Below are 24,360 nucleotides of genomic sequence, written 5' to 3' on the forward strand. Positions count from 1 at the left end.
AAAGAAATAATCTAAATGCACGAAACAATTATTCCTTGCTCAAAACACTTTCATTAATATGCCTTATCATTTGTATTTTTTTAATATCTCAAAGTAAAACTTAATCTCAATCTCAGGGAGGGGCTCTGCTATTTCACAGTAATTGACATACTCTAAGTAATCACATCATTAATCATGTACCTTTATATTGGGTCATACAATTAAATTTTTTTTTTTTTTTTTGCTTAAAATATTGTCTAAAATTAATCTTACCAAACTCCAAGACCATCCAACACAATCCCTACAGATAAATACACATAACGTGCATATAAATATATATGTTTACACATTCTCAAGTTCAGATGGATGTAGATACTCCCTATTCAAATCAAATATTAATCAGCACTTTTTGTGTGATATCAATTTCTTCTATCAATAAAAAGTTAGTAATAACCAACACAGCTCTATATTGTCCAATTTGTACACAGCATACAATAGTTTTAAACCCTGGACTCAACTAATCAGCACTTACCTTATCAAGTTCATTTGAAAGTTTCTTGTTTTCCTCTGTTAGCAGAATCTTTTCTCGTTCATACTTCTGTTTGAACTCTGTTTCAAATTCCTCTCTTTCACTTTGGCTAAGAAATAAAATGAAGTAGAATCAGAAAGTTTCCTATTCTAAAACTCATCACACTACTCACTTAAATACATGAAAGACCAATGGTCACACTAGCTGAAAGGAAAGTACTACACTGGTAATACCACAGCCTGTTAAAACTAAGCAAGTTATGTAAGTAGACTGCCATCTTAGGGTTATAAGACAGTTTGTTGAATTTTATCATTAGACAATGATCTTTCCTTCAGTACGGAATTAATAGCACTCCACTGCGGTAACGTTTATCAATCCACTTTTGTTCTTTAGTTGAATCCTTCAAACACTGAGCAGCTGTAATTCTGCAGACCAAAGTCCGTGTTGATATTCTAAGACACTCAGGGTAAATTCTCAGCTCACAGAAAATTATTTTAACTTAGACATTTCTATAATTCCGAGTTTCACACAGAAGGACAGGCAAAAATGACCACACATGAAACCAGAACATACAGGAGCTAAATTACAGTTCTTGCGGCTGGGTCTCTGACAAGAAAAACTTACATGGGCTAGTCTTTGGACAATTTAGAATAGCCAAAAGACACATTCAAACTGTTAATTCAGGTATCACATACCTACTATCAGCAAAAAGTGGATGGAAAACTTGTACACTCCTAGCATCACCAGATTCTAGAGAAGGTTTGGACCATTCTATCTGAGAAAGAGTTTCAAAGTAGCTGTTTCCCCTAAACCTTCCCTTCTCCTGTGAATGTCATTCAGTAGAGGAGAACCACTGGTTGATTCTGCTTAACATCAACTTTGATCACGCACAATGAATATGAGAATCTGAACACAAATGAAGTTGCAGGTCCTCTGCCAAAAAACATTGTAACTTCCTTAAAGTGGTGTATGGCAACGTTTTAGACATATAACTCCCACCTCACATCCACTCTTTGGAGACTCACTACATTTGCATCTTGTATTCACTGTTTCACCAATTACTGGCACAAAGTTCATCAGTAGGTTGATGGAACTATACTATAAATGCCATAGATACATTAAATACCATTCAGCAAATACCAGTGTCCAGCCTTAAAGGGTTTGAAGAAGCGTCCAGTATAAAACGTTAACTCTGTAAAAATAAAATCCAGCAGAAACTTTGTCTTGAGCGTTGCAATTTTTTTTTTTTCTGGACGTCAATCAGAATTTTACATTGTGCAACAGAGAAATTACATCCTCGCCTACTTTTTATGAGATGCAGAACTACTGCAACTGCCAAATTGACAGAACACCCTTAAAAGATGAGAAGTGTCCGTGGTTACAGTGAACCCAGTTAAGAGTAATGCTGGTTTGAATTTCCTATTCCTAATTTGAAATTCATTTAATGCTTCAACCGCTCTTTGAAATCTAGTACAGCACGTTAGACTCATAGTGAAATTCTATGCTGCTAGGCATACTTTGAAACATAACACTACATCCTAGTAAGTAACATACTATCGTTACTGTTCAAACACCAAGTTTGAAATTCACTACCACTCCTTTTCTGTATCAACAGATTCCATGCATATGATGAGCAGTCCAGGGAAAGGCAGGAAGAGATTAAAGCATTGGCTGTCAGGGGAATTAATAACAGGGACTGCTTCTGTTTGCAAGGCACAGATTCAAAGCTAATTTCTCAAACAGTAGACCAAACTGATTTTTAATTTATTTCTTGTATTCAGCTTTCCTGGTTTTCTGGTTTTGTTTAGGGTTTTCTATTCTGTATTTGTATAAAATTCGTTCTTTTAAGGCTTCAAGGCTCAATGTAGCCATAAATGGTGGTGGCTTAAGGAAGCTTTGGATTGGTAAAAGAGCCCAACATACTTGTAGTTTTCTGTATTTTACGTTCTTAATTCAACTGATGATTGCCACTAACCCAGTAACTCAGATTGCTATAGTATAATACAGACACGAAGACAAAATTTAAAACAGAGGAGAATGTGGGTATAATCTACCATACCCAAATATCAACTCAGCAAACCACAGAACTGTGACAGACTCCACAGGCGTACCTTGGACAGGCAGGAAGATAAAAATAACACATTTGCTTTGAAGCCTGGCATCCTCCTCTCCCAACAAGCTTTTTCTCTCATCTAAAATTTAGCTATGTATCCGCCCTTAAAGTTTAAGTAATCATACATGATTCCAGCCTTCTTTTCATCAGTAAAGTAACTGTAGCAAGCCATATGCAAGCAATGTGAAACACAGTTTTACGGTACCACTTTGTAACTCCAGCTCTTTATTGCAGCTGTACAAAGTGAAGAAATATTTTATCTTATTGCTTTGAAACCAAGAAAAGTAGACCTGAAACCGGTTGTCTTTATATCACACAATTCAAAACCAATAAAAGGTGTTTTATAAAGCTCTCTCTTTATAAATCTATCATTAAATGACGAGCTTTAAAGAAACTTCCACAAACATGATTTATTTTACACAGTTTCTTGAACCTTCTTCTGAAATATTTCATAATGACGATTCTAAGAAATGGAATATCAAGCTGCACAGATCACTGGCCTGATACTGTGTTTCTACACTCCCAATTTTAATAGGATGCAGTTTATACGACTGTAGCAAAAGGCAATAATTTTGTACAGAAAGGTAGTTTCTTTCCCTTGAAGAATTCTGCTGTTGGAACAGAAGTAAGGATGCTTAAATTGGAAGGAAACAAAGAAAAAATGTGTTTTTAAAAACGATGGAAAGAAACCAACATGCAAGTTACATAAAAACATACACACGGATTTTCACCAAGCTCTTATTGACCTTTGCTTAGAATAGCCTACATAATTCACTCTACACTATAACTCTTATGAAGTAATGCAACTGCATCCTCTTATCAAAGCCTTTTTTTTTTAATATGCACTGAAGATTATTTTTAGACTATTAAAACTTTTTTTCCAAACTGTATACGCACACTTCAACCCCACATCCACCCCAAGCCTATTGTTGAAATAATTCCACTTATTTCAGCATAAAGCCTCCAGGTGCTTCCTTTTCAATGCTTACACTGAACACCTCTGTACTGGAAGAATCACAAAAAGCTTTGCATGCCTGTTTATAAAAGCTAGACACTATGTGTAAGCAGAAACAAACAAACAAACAAATATCGGCATTCTTTTAAGAAAAACTACCAAATATTGAGAATTGAACAGCAATAGCAATTCTACCATTCCTAACATTTAAGCTTCCCTTCTAAATCCCTGAAGTCAATCAAATACCACAGAAGTCAATCCATAGTGGACTTCTCCATTTCTGTGGACTCCTAATATTTGCATGAGATTCTGCAGATCTGTTTCACAAAACCCAGTTAAGATCAGGTCTTCATTAATCACTCATCATGTGCTTGGACCCCTGACTTCGTATGACACTGAAGCCCTTCCCATTAAGAGCCCACTGTTGGATACCGGTTACATGCCATGTTTCTGCTCATGCTTTAAAATGTTCTCTTACACCAGCACTTCAAATACATACAGAAACACATTGTTACATCAGCACTTATTTTAGATTTGCATCCAGTTCTTTTTTTATTTACATAAAGAATCATAAACCATAGAATGGTTTGGGTTGGAAGGGACCTTAAAGACCACCTAGTTCCACCCGCCCTGCCATGGGCAGGGACACCTTCCACCAGACCAGGTTGCTCCAAGCCCCATCCAACCTGGCCTTGAACACTGCCAGGGAGGGGGCAGCCACAGCTTCTCTGGGCAGCCTGTGCCAGTGCCTCACCACCCTCACAGTGAAGAATTTCTTCCTTATACTTAATCTAAATCTATCCTCTTCCTGTTTAAAACCTTTAACCCTTGTCCTATCACTACCCTCCCTGATAAGAGTCCCTGCCCACCTTTCCTGTAGGCCTCTTTCAAGTACTGGAAGGCCGCTATAAGGTCTCCAAGGAAAGAAACTAGATTGAAAGCTTTATGAACTAGCTAGCAGGAAGCAGGTCAGCATTGCTAGGCCATTTGTTATCTCACTAGACGGACATCTAGTTAGAACTTTTCCAGCTGTACAACATTAGAATGTTTCTGATAAATCTCCAAGGAGTTTTTGATCTCATCAGTGTTTGGAGCCTGCAGAAAGAGGTATGAGTGATTCTTTATTGAATATTCGTCCTTCTGAGATACTACTGGACTGACATGGCATTAAAGCAGTATCATAATATCACCTTTATCTATTACAGGACAGCACAGCCTTTTGTGCATTTATAACTCATAGGTCAGCAAGCCCATTAAGTTGTGGTACAATGAAAACACGCTGCTGATGCAAGTTTTACCTCTCAACCTAGAACAAAGCAGCAAACTACTGTGTTAGTATGTCCAGCCTATGAATAGCTGTACTCTAGGAAGAAACAGTTCAGCCACTGCATTCTAATCTGTAGGATCTACTTGCCCTGCTGGAAACAATTTATCAGAGAAGCAGTGTTTCCACCTCTATTTGCATAAGCTTTTTTTAAAAATTCTGTATTTTATTTACTATTTATATGTAAGGGCTTGCTACAGTTTGGCTAAGCTTTCAGCAGGAACTCCTCCATGTTTTTTCTAATATGTCATCTTGCTACAGCAGCAAAAAAAAAAGCATCTATGTTAGCATCTATGAAGCATTCTGAGTTTTTTATGAATGAAGATGAGCACATCCAATTTATGACAACTTCCATTAGCACACTATCCAACAGAAAAACTTGGTTTTATTGATGAAAGCCTCAAGGAAAAGTCTCAAGGCCAGTTATAAGCTCCACCACGTGGGAGAGAAAAAAGCAGGTCTCTGACAAATTACCGTGTCAGAAGAGATAAAGCAGCTTATACCTACAGTAGTCTGATGACTGATGTTAACACTGGATGGAACCCAGCATGGATTAGCCTTAGTCTGCATTAAGTGACTGTTCCCCTGTGCTGGCAGAAATGTAAGCAATGGTTGATCTCCAACACATTATTTTTGCATCACAAGATGAAAATACCAACAGAAACAAAATGTCAAAAAACTATTTTAATCTGCAACATAAACTTCAGGGGTCAACTTACCCCCAGCTGCAAGTCTGCAACTCAAGTTACATACCTTGGAATGATCAGACAGTGCAAGAATTCTGGTGCAAAATTAACTGTTTCAGTCAGGGAATGTGGATTTTTTTGGTTCTGTTTAATTTTTAAAGGTGACTGTTTTCAACCCCAGCTAATGGTCAGCCAAAATGCACCTGTTCGCACTACAATTATGGAAGTGATAGTGTGTTTGGAAACATACTAGGAGACTACAAAAGGTATTTTGAGCTTAAAGGTAAATTCCATACAATACTCACTTTTCTCTTCTGGTTTTTTCTAACTTGTCTTTCAAAATCATAATCTCCTTCTTGAGGGCAAGCTGCTGGCTCTCTGCATCCCGCAATTCTTTCTTCAGACTTTTTACTTCATTAGCATGCATTATTTCACGTTTAGATAGTTCCTCCTCATAGAATACACTTTTCTTTTCCAGGTCCGCCTTTAATTTAGTGATCTCTTGCTGGTGTTCTATACTGCTTACCCCAGGTGAGCGACCAACCTGTTTTTGCTAAAACAAACAGCCCCAAGTTAATACTCAAGAACACTGAAAATGGTGCGTAAAAACAACTCAGTATTTGTAAGTCTATGTTTAGAAAATATTCCATTACAGACTTGAGTTAAACACATCTATCTCAATTTTTTAAAAAATTTGCTAAGAGCATAGATCTGAACTGCACTCTTTTACAATTTTGTGATTTAAATGCAGTAATAGTTTTCAAGCCATCGAAAATTTGATCATCACTTTAAACATCTCTGGCCACATTCTGAGTCCCTTTACATGCAGTCAGAAAGGGACCATAGAATTAAAAGATTTTTATGCTCCCACTCACACAGTTGTCAGCAACAAGTTCAAGTGACTTTCAGGAATGCAGAATAAGGACTATGATATATAGTCAATGTGTTTTAAAGCACAACTAATTTGTGGAAAAGCTATACTAAGACAAGCAGAGGCTTAACTGAAGGCTAAAATCTAGCTACAGACACCCTATATGGATTGCATCAGTCAGTAGGGAAACCTGGCCTATTTTACTTAAACTGACCATTTATATCATAGTGGATTTATAGGAAAAAACAAGCTTTAAACAATAAGAGTAATTACTTCACTTTTCGCAGCTGCATAGCTCTCTTAGTGAGGTCTTCTGGCATTTCAATAGTCTTTACACACTGCTTCAGGACACATACACATTTGCATCAAATGCTGCACTCACTAAACTCAATGTCCTGCCATAACATAGAGGAGGAGCAAGATCAGGTTCAAAATGAGATAGTGGCATGACATGCACTGAAATCCAAGTAGGAAATACTTTTAAATGTAAACGTACGTATAACTTAGTTCAGAATTTTCTCTGCTTTTTAAAATACGTAATTAAAGGTAGGCTAAGGAAAGGAAATTACTTAATGAAAACACTGTGTTTTGAGAAAGTGCAGGTAAACTGGAAAACCTGCTTCCTTACGGTGACTGTCTCACACCTTTAGGAGGATCAAACTGTTAATTATACCTCCATTCTTACCATGAGATATTAAAATTGTCTCAGTCACCCCTAATTAAACACAGCTTTGGGCAATTTTCTTTTGCTGATGCATTAATAGACTTTAAGAGCCACATGTCCTTGTAGAACATTCAGACGAGCTGAATTTCTACCATGACAAATTCTATGAGAAAGCTAGGCCTTGCTGTTAGTGTCAGCAGAATACTGCAAAACCCCCTAAACGTATGAGCCAGATACGTGCTGCTATTGCACTGTTTTCTTTAACTCATCAAAACGATCATCTGTTTTGATCTAAGAGTAAAATCCTGCCCTTAGGATGCAGAACGGTAAATTGGAGAAAGAAGATGCCCTCCTAATAGGAGATGGTTTGGAGAAAGAAAGATTAAAAAAAAAAAAAGGAAAGGAGGCATAGGAATTTTCTTTCATGCACAGGCAGTTAACTACCGAACTTGTTTGCTACTGCCTGACATCCCAAGTTGCCTACACGTATATGGCAACGAAGCACATAAAAAGTTTAGGCTTTGCAACATCATCTATCAGGCACATAAAATGTTTTTGTGGTACTTCCCATTTTTTTTTCCTCAATGAGGAGATACTATTAAGACTGTAAGACAGATGGTGCAGTAGAAGAGAAAGCTGGATGGTATTGTACAGTGGCTTACAGAACTAAAGTAATATAGTAAACAGAGAATACATTTTGAATTGATGTAAGCACAAATTTCAAATAGATTTTTTCATGCATGCCTGTTTCAAGTGGACAAATGGTGCAACTGAAACGTAATGCATCTCCTGGCACAGAGGATGCGGTTTGCCCTCTTGGCTGCCAGGGCACACAGCTGACTCATAGTGAGCCTGATTTTCTTGAAAATCCACATACACAACATCCACTGGATCTCCTTTGTCTACAAACTTCCTGACAACTTTGCAGAACCCCAGCAGGTCAGCATTGCAGGACTTGGTTGGACAGAAGGCACACTGCCTTCTTCCCAATAGGCTCTGCTTCATTCATGAACTCGCTGACCTTATTCTTTACTACAGCTTCTACCCCATTCCTAAGGAAGTGACACCTACCCCTCTGCAGTTCCCAGGATTTTCTGGATGAGAGATACAGGGGCACAGTGGGCCGTCTGTAATAAGAGGGTGCACATCTTGGCCAGCAGTTCTCTTACTTCTCACCTGAGTTCCTTCAGAACCCTCTCGGCGAGTCCACCAGTCTGGATGACTTCACATCTGACTCACCTGCCAGCTCTAATGCTTCCTGCACATCATCCTCAGACTGATCCAGCTCATCTCTCCAACCTGCTGCAACGAGCGCACTCTGTGTGGCAATCTCCGCTGCTTCACCACCAAAGCCTGACACACCAAAACTTGTTGAGTGTTTTTGCCACAGCCCTATCAATTCAGAGATTGCCTTTTTCATCCCTGCCAACAAGCAGCCCCATGAGTTTCCTAAAGTGTCTTTCTGCTTTCGATTTAAAAAACTTCCCACAATCACTCGGAGCATCCTTTGCAAAGTGCTCTCTAAAGTCTCTTCATTTAGCCCTCAACATTCTGTTTACATTTAACCTGCCATCATCTGTGAGCTTTTCTATTCTCATTTGGAGAAAATTTCCTTTTTTCTTTAAATCTTGACCTTTTTCTCTATGATAGCCTTCTGAACTTAACTAAGGAGCCATGCAGAACTTTTACTGAATGGACAATGTAGTATCACAACAACCGCACATGATCCAAAGTGTGCTTACTGTACTGTGAAATATTACTACGAAAGCTACAAGTCCCCTTTCCTCTTCTGATAAGTTTGCCCTGTGGTTATAAATCAGCATATCATTTATTCTCAATAGATCTCCAACAAATTTTTCTCGGCTCAAACTGTCACACAAACTCTTTGCTGATGATGAAGATTCATGAAAGGAGAAATACATCTTAATTTTCAGATAACAATCTGAATTCACAGCAGTAGCAACTTTATAAATGCAAACTTCATACTGAATGAATTTCATCATTTTCATTTAAAAATGGAAGGCAAAATAAAAGAACGATTGCAAAAAACCCCCAAATTTTCTGTGTAGTGACTTAACATTGACAAATGCCCCACAGGATTCTAATAATGCTCCTCCCCTCACCCCCCCCCCCCATTATTCATGTAAATTAAGACCAGAATAGGCCTAATCTGACATTTTCCAGAAAAAGTTTAGAATTGTCCTACTGGATGAAACATTAGGAACAAGATTTTGTGGTAAACAAATAGCAATCCTCATGTGGAAAATAAAAACTTTCTCATTCAGTTTTTGAGACAGTCTAATTTCTTCAGAGCACCGTAAAATGCTAAATCATAGAATAAAATAACAGTTAACATTCTTGGCTTACTTAAATTTCTGCTCCTAAAAACACATACACGTGTCAGCAATCTCATCAATATAAATGAAGTCTTCGTGCTCAATGCTGTTCTTGTGCAAAAACGTCTCAACTTCTGGCTGAGAGGCAGAATACATTAAAACTTTTCCTTTACAGTTAGATCAGATGACATCTATTGTGGAGGAAACCATCTTTCTTCTGACTGACACGCTGAGGAACAACACGGTACACAAAACACCTACATGGAAACCTGCATAGGCTGCAGGTTTACCTTCAAGTACTCAACCATCTTACACTAAAAAAAAAAAAGCTTTTAACAGGTAAAGTTAAGCAAAGTAATAGTGGAAGCACTTTGGTAAGAAATCAATGAGTACTACGAAATACTTCAGTGAGCAGTGAACAGGCTGGCCTGAAAAGTGCATTGGGCAAACATTCATTTTTCTGGGCAATAATGTGATGCATGCTTGCATTGATATTCAGCATCAACTGAAGTGACAAACTGACAATATCCTTTTGTCCTACATCTGAAAGCAATTGAACAGATCCAAGTCCTACTTGACTACTAAGTTTGCAGGTGTTAATATCAAAATAGACTAACCTTTAGCCCTTCTACTTCACTTTCCAACTGTTTAGAGTACTGTTCACTCCTCTCTCGCAATTTCCTGTCTTTGGATGCCTCAGCAGTTGCGGCTTCAGCTTGGACTTCCAGCTACAAAAGTACATACGTTTTTAATAGGTATAGCTTTTTTTTGTTTTTTTCTTTTTTTCTCAAAATCTATTGATGGTTTTCAATACAAGAGATAAATCTTCAGCACTAAACTGAACACTTCAAATTCTTAGAAAGCAAAACTGTTACTGTTTGAAACAACAAAGAGTTAAAGATTTACAGACAACATAAGAAAATTACTTTGTCAGAAAACCTTACATAAAACTATTATTTCATAGATTCTAAACAGTCTTCTCACCACTTACTTCTTTTTTAAGTCTCTCTGTTCTGCGTAACTCTTGCCTTAAACTTTCTACTTTTTGCATCACCACTTCCATTTCTTCCTCCTTATCTCGGAGCTGGCGGGCAAGCTTTTGTTTTTGAGAGTGCAAGTCTGTCAGCCGCTCGTTCATCTCTGAGAACTCCTGCATTGCCAATTTCCGCTGGCTGTGTGCATCTTTCAGCTCTTTGGCTTGGGATTTTAATTTGTCACTAGACTCTGCCAGTTCCTACAGTTTAAAAAAAGAATTAAGTAATAAACCTAGAAAGCTGCAAGGCCAATTCTGTCTTTGGATGCACATCTACCACCTTCTCCAGAGTGAACAGAAACTACATGTTAATTATTTTTTTTTTCATGAATGCTTCTACGATACAGACTGTATGCCTCTATAAATAAGGAAAGAGGCCAGGTTTTACACTACCGAAGTTAGTAAACCTGTATAAATGTAAACCAAGCAGGAATTTACTCCATTATTATAGGTTAAACACAAAGGCTTTCAAGCACTTGCATTAAAATACAAAATACCTTGCTTTCTTAATTTAAAAAAAGTCATTAGCATAGATTTCAAGACTACTTAAATTAATCAAAAGAATAGTACTTATCTCACCTGATAAATCATTAAAAAAAAGGGTTTGCATTAACTGAATGGAAAACTCTGCTCTGTGAAAACTTCTACTTTAGAAGCTTTTGAAAACAGACTTGCAACGGTGAGTATGATTTCCACACACTGTACCTTAATATGAAATATTACCAAAAATCTCAGGCAACAAAACACTGTAGTGATTAACAGCAACATACAATAATTGTTCTTTTAAAAGAACCCACATGAAATAACACTGCTAGTGCTGTCATAACTCTACAGCACAGCATCGTCACAAAGCTTGCTGTGTCCTAGACCTGTGCTACTACACTATGAATGAGGGATCACAACAATTTAAATGGTTTAATGATGTTCTGCCAAACCAGAGCAGAACAAAGAAGCAAGAAAAAGTGGGTCTGAGCATGAAAAGAAGAGCAGCAGGAAGAACTAATATTTGGCACTGCTGACGTATGAAAATTTAAAAGCTTTTTCTAAGGTTGTTAAAAACTGGTCCTAATCACTACAAGTTGTTTTAGAAGAGAGATGGTCTTTCTTGGACAAACTGACAGCTTTCAAGCCTTTAAGAGTCTTAAGGGTTAAAAAAACCCCCAGTGTTAAATACAGCTGACACATCAACACTGACTGTGGACTCTAAAATACTGGGCCAATATAATAATGATGAGAAACAGGCTAAAATATTTCACACCTGATTCAGGTTGATTTAACCATGAATACAAAAAAGAGCCATGAAAGACAGTATGTTATAAACAAGAAAATAAGTAATTGGGGAGACAGAGAAGAAAAAATAAGCCCCAGTGTTCTTTAACTGTAGTTATTTCAAATTACTTTGCAATCTTCATATTTGGGCAGTTTTCCACGTCTCTCTTCCAGAACCAACTTCTGTGACACAGCCTTAATACCGTACCATCATTTTTCTCCTGCTACAGTCTCACCCATTCTTCAGATTACATTAGTCATCTGGAATAGTTCTTCTCTACTCTGTCCTCTAGCCACTACCATTACCACCTTTACCTGAAGCTATGAAACCTTCTTTGCAGCCACCATGCAATTTGGATCATGCATTTGTTCACTATCTGGAAGCAGTCACCTAGGACCACCTAGCAGTCATACATACGATGCATTAAATAACGTCCTTGGCTCCAGAAAAGAGGCAGAAAGCAAAGTAGGTCATGCTACACATTTGTTGCCTGCTCATTCATTTTATACTTGAAAATGAACAAAAATTAAATAGTCTTTAGGGTTTAGAAGAGTTGCTGACAAAATGCTTTTACCTTATTAAGATCTTCCCTCTCTTGCTTCAGCGTTCTGACCTGTTTCTCAAAAGCCTTTATTTGTCTGGAAGCATCATCCAATTCCCGCCTTGCAGTGCTGGCCTCCTCAAGTTGCTGTTCTAGCTGTCCAGAATCTAGAAAAGCAGCAGACTTCTAAATATGTTAAGGAAAAAATCATTATTCTAGACCAGCACAGTCTAGCTGCTTGAAGCCCCTTCAGTATTTGTTCTGGTTTCCATTTAATCACAAAATAATGCAATTCTTATCTGGTTTAGAATAAGGAGCAGGTTGATTCAACTGCCATTACGTGCTTTTAACAGAACAGAATAAAAAGTCACAGCTTGCTGCAAAACAACATAGAAAACAACAACAACTTGGCTTTTCACATTCTAATAATCATGCACTATATATAATACTGTAACGAATGCTCTAACATGACCTATACATTTGACTTCTATGCACTGTGATGTAATATATAATGCATCTTTTACTACACTGTAATTATAAACAGTCTCTCTCTTCCCCCCAAATTCCCTCAAAAAGAAACGGTAAAAGTAACGGGTCACTCGAAAGCTGGCAAGTGTTCTCCTGCTTATCCACCTAAAATTAACTTCAGACATTTTTACTTATTTCTGGTGTGAAAATCACTTGTGTTTACGTGATCTGCTTTATTACTACTATAAATACAGGAAAACTATTACAGTCAGTTTCTTACCAACCATCAGTTGCACAATGACAGTATGTTTCTATGCCACAGCTAAATAATGTCATATAAATAACACTCAAATGCTACAACATGAAAAGTTGAAATCCATAAAATATGACAACTGAGAATTTCTAGCTAGTGGGTGCTGGGTTTTTTTTCCTCTCGTAGTCCTTCACTTAAAAACAAGAATTTAAAGCAAGATCTATACAAAGGCAGGTTGATTCCAAGTTCTGTGAAATCACTGGACATTTTGCCTTTGATTTCAATTGTGGCAGGTCTTCAGACTCTATGTATTTATCCACAGAACAGGAACCCATCTAAACTCTTAATAGGAGCCTTTTACTACATTTTCATAAATGCAGCCCTAAGATACTGGCTCTTGGAGAAATCAAATATAAAACCACATACATTTCTAAGAGCTGTAATTTCTGAAACACAAGAATTTTTTAAGCAAATGAATACCATTAGCTTATACCTAGACAAATATTCACTATTGTTTTAATTCATTGGCTCTTGTTTAAAAATTTAAAGGAATGCATTTAAATAAGAGCTGTAGCTCAAAGCCAGAAATTATTAACTGCCTCTCTTATGTAGTCTACTCTGAAGTCACTAACAAAAAGAAAGTTTACATACGGCTCTGCTGAGCCAAGATAAATCTCTCTTCCGTGCATGAACTACTTTGTTCCACAGCTCTGTTTTCTTCTTCCATCACTGCCCTTCACATATTTGGCAATATTAAAGATTCCTCAAAGTTTTCTCCTATGGAACTTAGCGAACAAAAATTATAACTTTGACCTCAAAAATTGAAAGCATATGCTAGCTTGTCATTTCCTGGAAAACTAGATAGACAAGAAAAACGTATTTTTCTAAGGTCTCCCCAGTAACACTCCTGAATTTGACACAATTTCATGTTCATTTTTTATTACCTTTTTAAGCAGGTGTTTACTCTTACAGCTTCAGAAGAGGCAGTAAAACAGGTTAAAGAGTACAATCAAAAGCTAGTTGTGATATATGTGTAGTAAACGGTAATCTTCGACCTAATCACCTTAGCTGTTGCTAACATTTTAGCTAATACATGCAAACACTCACTGCAGGATGTTATTGCATTTAATTGCCCAAAAGATGAGCCCAAAGCATGAAGTTCAGCTCTGCCCCTGAACTGAACATTCTTAAAGTTCAGCAGATCTAGATTCAGAAACTCAGATATTTCAAAAGTCATCCAGAAAGCTTGGAACTAGCTCCCCTAAATTTGGAAGCATTCAGATATGACCACCATTTGGTTTGTGCCTGTATTCTGTCATTAATTTAGTTTTAAAATCTATATCACGAAAAAAACCCCAGAAAATCAAGCAAAATACAACATACTATTTTCCCCATTTCATCAAATTAGCTTGTATTAGTTAAAACTCAAGGCACAAATGAGTGTCTTCTAACTAATGGCTGTATTGTCTGGACCAGACAAGGCGTTCAGGTATATCCTGGTAAAGTTATGCGGTGACTGCGGATGGATTAGACAACTCTACATCTTCCTCATTTGATCACATTATTCACTTCCAATCCAAAAAACAAAAGCACATACTGTATCTAGGACTAAATATACAAATATATAAGTGGCATGAAGCAGAGAACTCTTAATGGATACTTAAGGGAAAACCACCTAAATATTAACCACCTTCACCAGACATTGACTTCTTTTAAATTTGGAAAGAGGTATCAGTTGTGCTGGGGAATGTTCCCACAACTTTCTTTTTTTCCCATTACGAAAAGAAGAGAGTAGTACCTTCAGCAATGAACTAAAATCTAAGTTGCAGCTCAATAGTCAAGAACAAAATGTAATTTAAAGCTGATGCTGGTGCTTTTCTATGAAGGGCTGGTCCCATTAAAAAGCTGTTCTTGTCGATGTTGCTTTTCAGTGGTCCCAAAGAGCCAACATCAGAGCTGAGGATTGCTGCAGAACAGAGGCTTCTGATCATGTTGTCTTTTTCCTCATTACAGCAACAAATGGAGGGACATTTGGCTGGAAAGAAGCTTCACAAAAACCTTTGTCCTGACATAGCAACAACATGGCATCACTCAAATCAGAGTGATCCTCCCGGAGCTAGTTAAGCCACGCGCATGTCCAAAAATAATGCTTATGGTACAATACGAAATTGCTGCATCATGCCAGCACAGCTGTCCAATTGTATATCTATAACAGACTTTTTTCAGACTACACAATTTTAACAGCATATAATCTACGTGCTGCATAGTCTGCAGTTCATACATAGCATGCTTCTGCCCCATAACGTAGCAGCAGAATCTAAACAGACCAACTGAAATGTCTGGTTGTTAAGTTCAAGTTATTCTTTCTTTTCCTGCCCCTTTCAGGAACTGAATGAAGTCTTTTCACAAATACAAACTAGAACAAATCTTTTCTGTAGTTTCTTCCAACCTTTCTCACTGTTTTTTTTTCCCTTGCCACAGGTAAGACATGGACAGATAATAGAGATCCATCTACTGCCACTTGTGTCTGATTTTTCTCTCACATACAATGCGGACATTTTCCTCTTTGGACGGACAAGAGGAATCAGATTTGTCCTCCCTGTTTCTATGGTTCTAGACCTGATAGCTAACAGTTTCTATCAATCTTGTTAATTTTCCTAAATGCAAACCATCTTGCTGTACTTCATTTCTTTCTCTTTGAACATGTCTCTACTCTCAAGAGCCCATTTGGAAGAAACCATTATGGAGCAGGATAGCACAAATCCTATGCTAAGAATCACTACGAGAGAAATTCCCTATAACTTAATTCAGAACATCAAACCAAGAACACTGAATATTAGTATTAGTAACTAGCCTTTAAAGTAGGCTAAAAAGATATTAGCTAAACACTAACACTATATTCAACATGGCCGTGCAACAGAAGCTCTGCCTCCGGAAGGTCTTAAAACATGAATTGCCAGAATCTGGGAAAGTAAGGCTGGAAAAAAAAGGACTTTAATATACTGGATTCCTGGAATCTTTCCCTAAATGTCTACAGTAGCCTCTGTAAAGACACAGGATACTGGGCTAAGTAGTCTTTACTTGTTGACTAGTTTGGGAGTTCTAAAGAAAGGCAGTATGACGTTAATTAAGAAATTCAGCTCTTTATCTGCACAGATTTCAATAACACTTTTCAAACTTAAAGTACTGAAATACTTGATAGCCAAATTTTTAGTCATCATAAAATCTTCATGAACTCTCAGAAGCAAAGAAATTAAATGGAAAGGAAAGAAATGTTCAGTTTTATAAGAAATTATAGCTCATTGACAGCAGAGCTGAGAGGTAGTTCTTCCAACTCTCATCTCCCTTTCCTCCTATGCTCCTATAGCCCACCTCATGCCAATTTATCAGATCGTCAGTTGATTAAATTCTCTGTATCTGGATAGTTCTTTCTTTGTTTAACTGAGTGAATTAAAATCAAGGGAGAGTCTGGGGCACACACAGAGAGAGGAGGGGCCACACAGCTATGAGCAGGACCCATTTCAGAGGTAGAGTTTTGTTTGGTCTGTTGTGCTGCTCATGGAACTTATTGCCCATAGTGCCCTCTCTCATGGAAAACACCCTTCAGTACTCCACTTGGAGTACTGGAAAACTCAGTGTCACTGTAGTTTCGTGCACACTGCCCAACTCCCAGATAACCCACACTTTTAAAAAAGTACGGTTCCAAGAAAATTCTCAGAAAACCACCTTTCCAGTTTGAACTAGTTTTTAGTCCACAACCAGTTACAATGCACAAAGAAACTGCACACTGTAAGCCTCTGCTGTTTCAAAGAAAATACAATCAAAATTGTGATCACATCTCACAAATCTGGCCCTTCCAAGGAAAATTCAACTGAAAATGAGATAATAAAAAATATCAATTGATGCTCAAGTCATAACAAATCATCCTTCCATCAAATATTTTTAAGACTATTAAAACTACTAGGTTAAAGTCTTCACCCCTTGTGTTTACTCACGCAAACAAGAAACACCACCTTCCTTCCAGTTTACTACCTATGTACCTGCATACCAGAGTGCAGAGACGTACAAAGCGAGGAACACTAAGACAAGCTACAGCAACTATGACTCCCGAAAGGACTGCAGACTTTTGAAACTGCAAAAAATAACCAAACAAGTATTCCATTCACTTTTGCAGTACACACTGCAGGAAGAATGGGGGAAGGCAGTGCTATGGAAATTGGTCATGGTTTCACAGATTCTCAAGTAGAGCCTGATTGACATTCATATAAATGAGCAACACTACAATTTAAAACTAGTGGAACTTTACCACAAACAATAGTAGCAGAAGTCATTGAAATCTTCCTTCGCCCTTGCAAAGGAAGTTACTGAAGTACTGAATATTAAGTTGAATTTGCAGAAAATACAGAGCTAACATTGAAGAGTGAAGGGTAAAATGAGAAGTAAAAATAGACTGGAAGACTCTTTTAGAAAGAAAAGCAAAACTAGCATTACATTAGAAGACAAAATCTTGTCAAAATACCGTTTCCTGTTACAGTTTTTACATTAATATTTGTAACATACCTGTTACCTGTTTCTTCAACTTTTCAATTTCTTCTTTCAAACTTTTAATTTCTAAATCTTTGCTTGCTGTTATTGGGCCATCCACTGTTGAATATTGCAGAGCCTGGACTGTCTGGGTGGACTCTAGAAAAAGATGGAAGAGAGAGGGACAAATTACATGCCCGACATCTGAGGAAGTCAAAAAGATATTACTGATAAATTAAGACATGCCAAAAGACCCTCCAAACTAAGGATTCTGCAATTCGTAATTTCCAACTACTAAGTGCCAATTTTTCAGTTTGTCCATCTCACAATTACTAAGTTCTCAGAGTTTTTAAGAATGAAATCTTCATGCCACAGTAACCAAGGCATGGTGTGAACAACGTTAGCATGTTATAAGAAGTTGCATACACGGAATACTTCAGGTATAAACAGTAACAGAAGTTTAATTTGTCAATGGAAATAATGAAGAAAATTCTTTTCTGCTAGAAAGCATTCCAGGAGGTATATTTATTTTTTTCCACAGTGTAAACCATACCTTACAAAGCTGCCAGCTAATCTAAGTGACTGAGTGATTTTAATTTTTTTTTTTTAATTACCATACCTTGCAGTTTTCTACTAAGTTCAAGCTTTTCCTGTTCTAGACGTCTTATTCTCCTCTCATAAGCTTCTGTTGCTAAACTATCTTCCAAAGTTCTTTGAATGCTGGCATCAAGATCCATGGAGGGTGGTCCAGCTGTCAGCCTTAGACAGCTGCGGTCTGAAAGCACACTGGGGAAAAAAAATTAAACAGTACTGGATTTTACAACAGGCTGTGATTAAAATAATTTTTAAAAAATCTCAACCAATAAACAGTTGTTTAAATTGTTAATTTCTATATAACTTATTATACAGTCAAATAATACCTTGTTAGTAAGTGCTCACTAAAAATTGAATTCATTTTTACCTAGCATGACTGATCTCCTCAATGCACTTTTTGTTACATAAAAGTGAACGGACCACTTATGGACCGTCTAGGATAGCCAGATAACAAAAAGCAATAATCTAGACAGCTAGTAAGATTACAATAACAGTTTATTTTAAAGTAATTAATCAAATTTCCCAAATACTTTACAGACAACAATCACAACAAATGGTGTGAAATTACCACATGACAACTAGGGCATGTACATATATGTATCACAGATGCTTCAGCCCTCATTCTGTGGGTGCTCATGTACACATACTACTACTTATGCAGATAATCCTTTTGAAGTCTATAGGACATGTCACGTAAGCAGCATTAAGCACACGTGTTTGTAGAAACACAGGCCTGTTTTTTAAACGGTTGTAAACATTATTTTCATAAATGCTCAACGAGCATACATGGACTTCCTTGTTACTGTTTAATGTAGCAGTAGAGATGAATATGACAAATACCACATCAATAGCAAATATCAGTAAAAGTAACTTTTTAAAAATTTCCATTCAGACTTACAAAAGTGCCAAGCGACTTGGAAAAAAAAGTTTTTAAAGTCTAATAAGCTAAGTTCTCCCTGGGTCCACACATCTGGTCTTAACTTTGTCATACGCAGTTAACTTCATACATTGTCTGAAAACCACCTTTCTCAACAAAACACCTCTGAACACAGGTGCTAACCTTTAAATTCATTCAAATTTTACCAGCAGAGAGCTCATTCTTTTGGACAGACAGCATTTTAGATTATGGCCTAGCAATTCCCTCAAAAAAACCCATTCTTTGGTATCTGTTTCCAGCTGGTTTCAGAGACAGAAACTCTGAATATTACGTAACTATCCTACAGACAATTTTGAAACTCTTAACTTACCAGCTACTTGTATATGTGAAACCCACAAATGGTAAATGATGGCCAGAAAACGCAGTGTGTGATGGTGGAGGCATTGTTTCCTAGAAAAATAATAGGACAGTGAGTACGTAATATCCTACTGGACTTAAAAGAAAAAGATTTTTGAGTTTAACTATATGTGAAGTGATAGTGATAATATCATATTAATTATATTCACAGTCATCCTTATCTACAGCCCAAATATGAAACAGCATCACCTAAATCAATTTACAATAGCATAAAATATAAAAAAAATACAGCATGCTGGCACAAAAACTCTTTTCTAATTAAATAGGCTATTATTGGAGGAAAGCAGAATATTACACATATTAAAAGCCAATTTATTCCTTCTTTTTCCAAGGAGGTCTTAGCACAAAGAGTAACACCTTTTATTCCCTCCTATACTCCTCTCTGCTATTTAGTCAGCAGGCCTTCCTGCCTGGAGATTTACCAACCCCACTTTTGAGCGGGCTATCTCTATTTGGAGAGAACAATAGTCAGACATTTGCTAGAAAGAAGTAATAAAACAGGGTTTTCTAATCCCATTAGTGCTTTGACCATTTCTTCCTTCATTACTCCTTTCTCCTGCCACACAAAGAACTACAAACCAAGACAAATCTTTGAGCTTCTCCTCAGGCTAAAATAACCCTGTTGCTATATTATTCAAACCGTTATAAGGTTCTAATAGTCTTAAGTATCCTGTTAAAAGCTTCATGTTTAACCCCAAGATGCAAGGTTCATGTTGCTATACTAGAGACGGCCTTAACTGTCATCAAAAGAAACTAAGAAGACGATTATCACAGTGAAAGTGATGAAAGGTTCTAAATTTTAAGAAAACATAATGATTTTTTTTCAAGCAAAAAACCACCAATCACATGGTTAGATTATGTAAGTGCATCAAGTCTACATTGTTGGGCCTTTTGGAAACGAAGGACAAGAGCAAATTAAAAAGCCTTAACTTTCCATTAATTGATAATAAAAACATCAATTCTTACACTCTATGGTTAGGAAAAGTAAAATTCTTTACTTCCCCTTTATATTTTATTTTCTTATTTCATAGATCTCAGTTTCAAAAATGTCTTTATGAGTAACTTTAAAAAGACCAAATGCATAGTTGTGTGATTTTAACACATGATAGTTTTCAGTTACCACACAGGTAACTTGAATGTTAGTTCTAATATATTGTATCTATTGATAACAATGTAAGATTTTGTAAAACAATTTGTTTCTTTGCTGATTCTTTGGCAGAGATCAAAATGCTTAGTCCCTGCGAACTGTGTGAATTCAACTGTATTATCATACTGACAAATTATAACTGAATCTACATCTATCGTGCCTGCCAGTAAGGCTACTAAATCAAACAGTTAAGAGCTAAAAACCTGCAGAACTTAGGCTGCCTAACAACACTGGTTTGCCCTTCGTGTTAATATGTACTTTTAACATACTGTTAAAATGTATGAAAGATGGCAGGGCAAACACCTCCAAGTTACATATAAGGGGGAGCAATATTAAATACAATGTCCACTAGTTGAAGCAAAAATGTAAAAAATCCTCGGTCGTGCAATGCCTCAGGCTAGGTTTATTTCAGAGAGGCTAAGTGCAAAAAGAAATGGCAAAAATAAAACCTTAAATTAAACAAAACAAAAAACTACCTTCACATGTTTCAAATGAGGAAACTGAAAATGAAGCTCCAGAAACTACTGTTCATCTCAAACAGCTCAATGACATTGCTTTTCACACCCGAAAGTCTAAAGCAAATTAAGGATTAGACTCCGTTTTCACACTGGAGTCCAATAACTCATCACAGGAACATTCTTTCTTCACCTGCAGCAGCTCCTGGTATCTTTACAATGGGAAAACTTTCACACCCCACAGGCACCTTTTGAGTGCCTCAGTTGGGAGATTAGGCTCTAGAAAGGAAGACCCTTGGACTGTCCAACATTAAAATGTGTGAATAACCTCCAAAAGGTATTTCACTTCACAAACATGGCTTCACAAAGACTTGCTACACACAGCATCAGTTCCTGCCACCCAACCCTGGCAGCTGTTCCTGGACAAAATAGCATGCAAACAGATTGCTGAAGACAGCATCAAAAAAGTTGTAAGATAGAAATACTTTAGTTCTGAAAGGAGATGGGCAATACCAGATGCAAGTGAGCGAAAACTGAGGAAAAAAATGAAAAAAATGCAGATTGTCCTATGCAGCTAGACTGATTTGCTTCGTATGCCTATATGAAAGGACGCTGAGACCTAATGCTCCACACCACATATGCCTACCACTGGATTTCATCTAGCCAAAGTGTTTTCCATGTTTTACTGTACAGTTGGAGGAAAGGAAATGCAGATAATGATCATCCTGCCCATATCAATTCACATTGCCTGTTGCTCATCTGCAGGTCCAGGAAGCTCAGCGGAACTGAAATGCACAGGCAGTTCAGAAAACAAAGGCAAAAATGCTTCACATCTCATGTAAACAGCAGGTTTCTGCATCTTTCAGCAAACACCAAAAAAAAAAAAAAGTATTTCCAAGGAGACAACACAAGACATTCCTCCGATGCAAAGATCTCTATCATCTGTCAAAGTTCCTGTTAAAAAGTATAGCAACACTAAGGCTGTTAAAAATCAAAGTTGCAAAGATTTTTAAGCAAAGGCAAAATAACTTTTCTCACTAAGAACGCTCCTGAAGAAATGGCTGTAACGTTTCTCCTACATTTCCTAAAACTCAACGGAAGTTAGAAAACATGCTGGAAAAATTTCAGTGTGAATGAACTGCATGGAATCTGACAGAGATATGAGCAATTACGAGTAGAGCACTACAATAAAATGCGTTATGCAAACGTGGTACAAGTCTCAACAATGCTCTGCTAGAAATATCGTGTCTTGCAGACTACCTACATATAAATATATTATTCTTTATAAACATGGACAGTAAGAACTTGTTACTGCAAATAACAGATGTATGTGTAAAGTTACAATGAATTTACAAAATTGAACTAAAGTCATTCTTACACATGTATGTCTGGAGGATCGGCCTCTAAACTATGACTGTATTCCCCCCACAGTTCTTCAAAGCAGCATTTATTTGTTGTTTATGTAGCACACAGTGAACACACTGAAATAAATGCCATTTACATATATTTTGTTATAAAGCATACTACAAAAGCAGGTTTGTCAAAATGTTAATTCTATACTTACAGAATTTTTTAAGCAGTCATCGTCCACATCAAAGTTTGATGTATCAGTGGGGCTGCTGACTTCTGGGATGTAAGGTGCCTCACAGTTTCTAATGTTGTCCCAATCAATCCCAGCAAAAAATGGATGGTTCTTAAAGTCTTCTATCCCATTTTGTCCAAGTCGATGCTCTCTACTACAAATGAGCCTTCGGATGAGGTCCTTTGCACTTTCAGAGACATCTGTCACTTGAGCAGGAAACTGAAACCTCTCCTTGAAGATTAAAATAAGAGAAAATAGTTTATTACCAAGAAAAATGTTGGAAAAAAAATCACCCTTTTTAGTGAAAACCATTATGTAGAAAAAGACATGTGCAAATACTCTAGTTCTTAAATATATACAGTAAGGTTTCTAAGAAAAAAAGACTTCTCCAAAGGATAGAAACTATTGAAATTCTTTTGTCTCTTAGTTTTTCTTCTTTATTTAAATTTCTCTTACACTGTTGAATTCTAGAGCTACCTCCACGTGGAAGAACATTTAAGAATCTTCTGCATAAGCCAACCAATGGATCCACCAGAACAAAGTAACACAAAAGGAGCGAGGTAATGTAGCCAAGATTTACTTCACAGAGTGAACTAACGGCCGTATTTCCAAATCCAGATTTTTAGTTTTGAACTGCTTTATCCTAAAGCAAAGCCATCTGCAATCCATAACCATAAATTTACTATATGGAAACATATTTTTTGTTCTACATTTATGAACATTAACATAATTGGTACATAAAATCTCATTTTTAAATAAGCCTTCAAGTTACCCTATTACTTATTAAAAATTAGCTTAGGGAGAAGCAGAAAGAGAAAATGCACTAACTTTGTGGTTCATTATTTTCCCATAGGTCTCCACCAAGGACTCAGCATAAAAGGGTGTTTCTCCATAAAGCATTTCATACATGCAAACGCCTAGGGACCACCAGTCACACTCGGGCCCATACTTCCCTTTTCCATCTTCCATGGCCTGCAAGATTTCTGGAGAGATGTAGTCTGGCGTTCCAACTGCCACTGAAGATTGGACCTGTAGAAGTTACATTTCCATGACTAAAATCAACTTCCATTGTTACAGACACTGCTGTTTGTGGCACTGTGCATGTATATCTAGATTTAGCCTAGTGTTCTCGTTATAACAATAACAATTAACACAAACAAAGGCTTCTAAATTCATAAAGAAATACTTAAGCACCCAAGGCACTACATTACTAGGCACCCCAATAATATACTTTTGCTAAACTCCTACAAATATTTAATAACAGAGAAAGACCAAAACTGTCAATTCTTAGGCTTAGAGGTGTTAAGTAATTATAGATTTAGGTAATCACATATATTAACTCAAATACATTGTAACACTCTGGGATATGATTAACATACTGGAATCACATTCTAGTCACATCTACTATATAATATGCAAGTTTAAATATACTACAATTATCACATCATCGTATTTCAGTATCTCATCCTGCTTATGCTAAAGTTTACATTTTCAACAAAGATTAGAGCTCAGAGCTCAAAACTGAGAGATTCACAGTTCATCAATAAACACCTACTCAGTCCTGATAGTGCAGCTTCTCTTTATTTAATTATGAGTTGTCTATATGCACCTAAAAAGCTTTTAATACACAGTAAATCTGAGCACTGTGCAGAGATATTTTGAACCAAGGTTAGTTACATACCAATACCATTATAATTCCATTTCATTTGGCATAAGGCACCTTTTCTCTTTATTATCATGCA

General features: G+C 36.9%; 1 protein-coding gene across 5 annotated transcripts in view; it reads right to left on the reverse strand.

Moving 5' to 3' along the window:
- The window catches only part of CDC42BPA (CDC42 binding protein kinase alpha), a 191,916-nt gene that overhangs the window by 58,307 nt on the left and 109,249 nt on the right, over positions 1–24,360 (reverse strand). For all 5 annotated transcript variants that reach the window (XM_086460661.1, XM_086460663.1, XM_086460662.1 and 2 more), the window contains exons 7-16: positions 23,447–23,647; positions 22,601–22,849; positions 19,388–19,467; positions 18,166–18,332; positions 17,583–17,705; positions 12,335–12,468; positions 10,449–10,691; positions 10,075–10,185; positions 5,892–6,139; positions 512–617 (exon numbers count right to left, since the gene is read on the reverse strand). In XM_086460661.1, the coding sequence (XP_086316787.1) occupies positions 512–617; positions 5,892–6,139; positions 10,075–10,185; positions 10,449–10,691; positions 12,335–12,468; positions 17,583–17,705; positions 18,166–18,332; positions 19,388–19,467; positions 22,601–22,849; positions 23,447–23,647 (1,662 nt within the window). The remainder of the gene's footprint in view (positions 1–511; positions 618–5,891; positions 6,140–10,074; positions 10,186–10,448; positions 10,692–12,334; positions 12,469–17,582; positions 17,706–18,165; positions 18,333–19,387; positions 19,468–22,600; positions 22,850–23,446; positions 23,648–24,360) is intronic.

Source organism: Leptosomus discolor, chromosome 2 (assembly GCF_034619465.1).
Source record: "Leptosomus discolor isolate bLepDis1 chromosome 2, bLepDis1.hap2, whole genome shotgun sequence".
NCBI classification, from domain to species: Eukaryota; Metazoa; Chordata; class Aves; order Leptosomiformes; family Leptosomidae; genus Leptosomus; species Leptosomus discolor.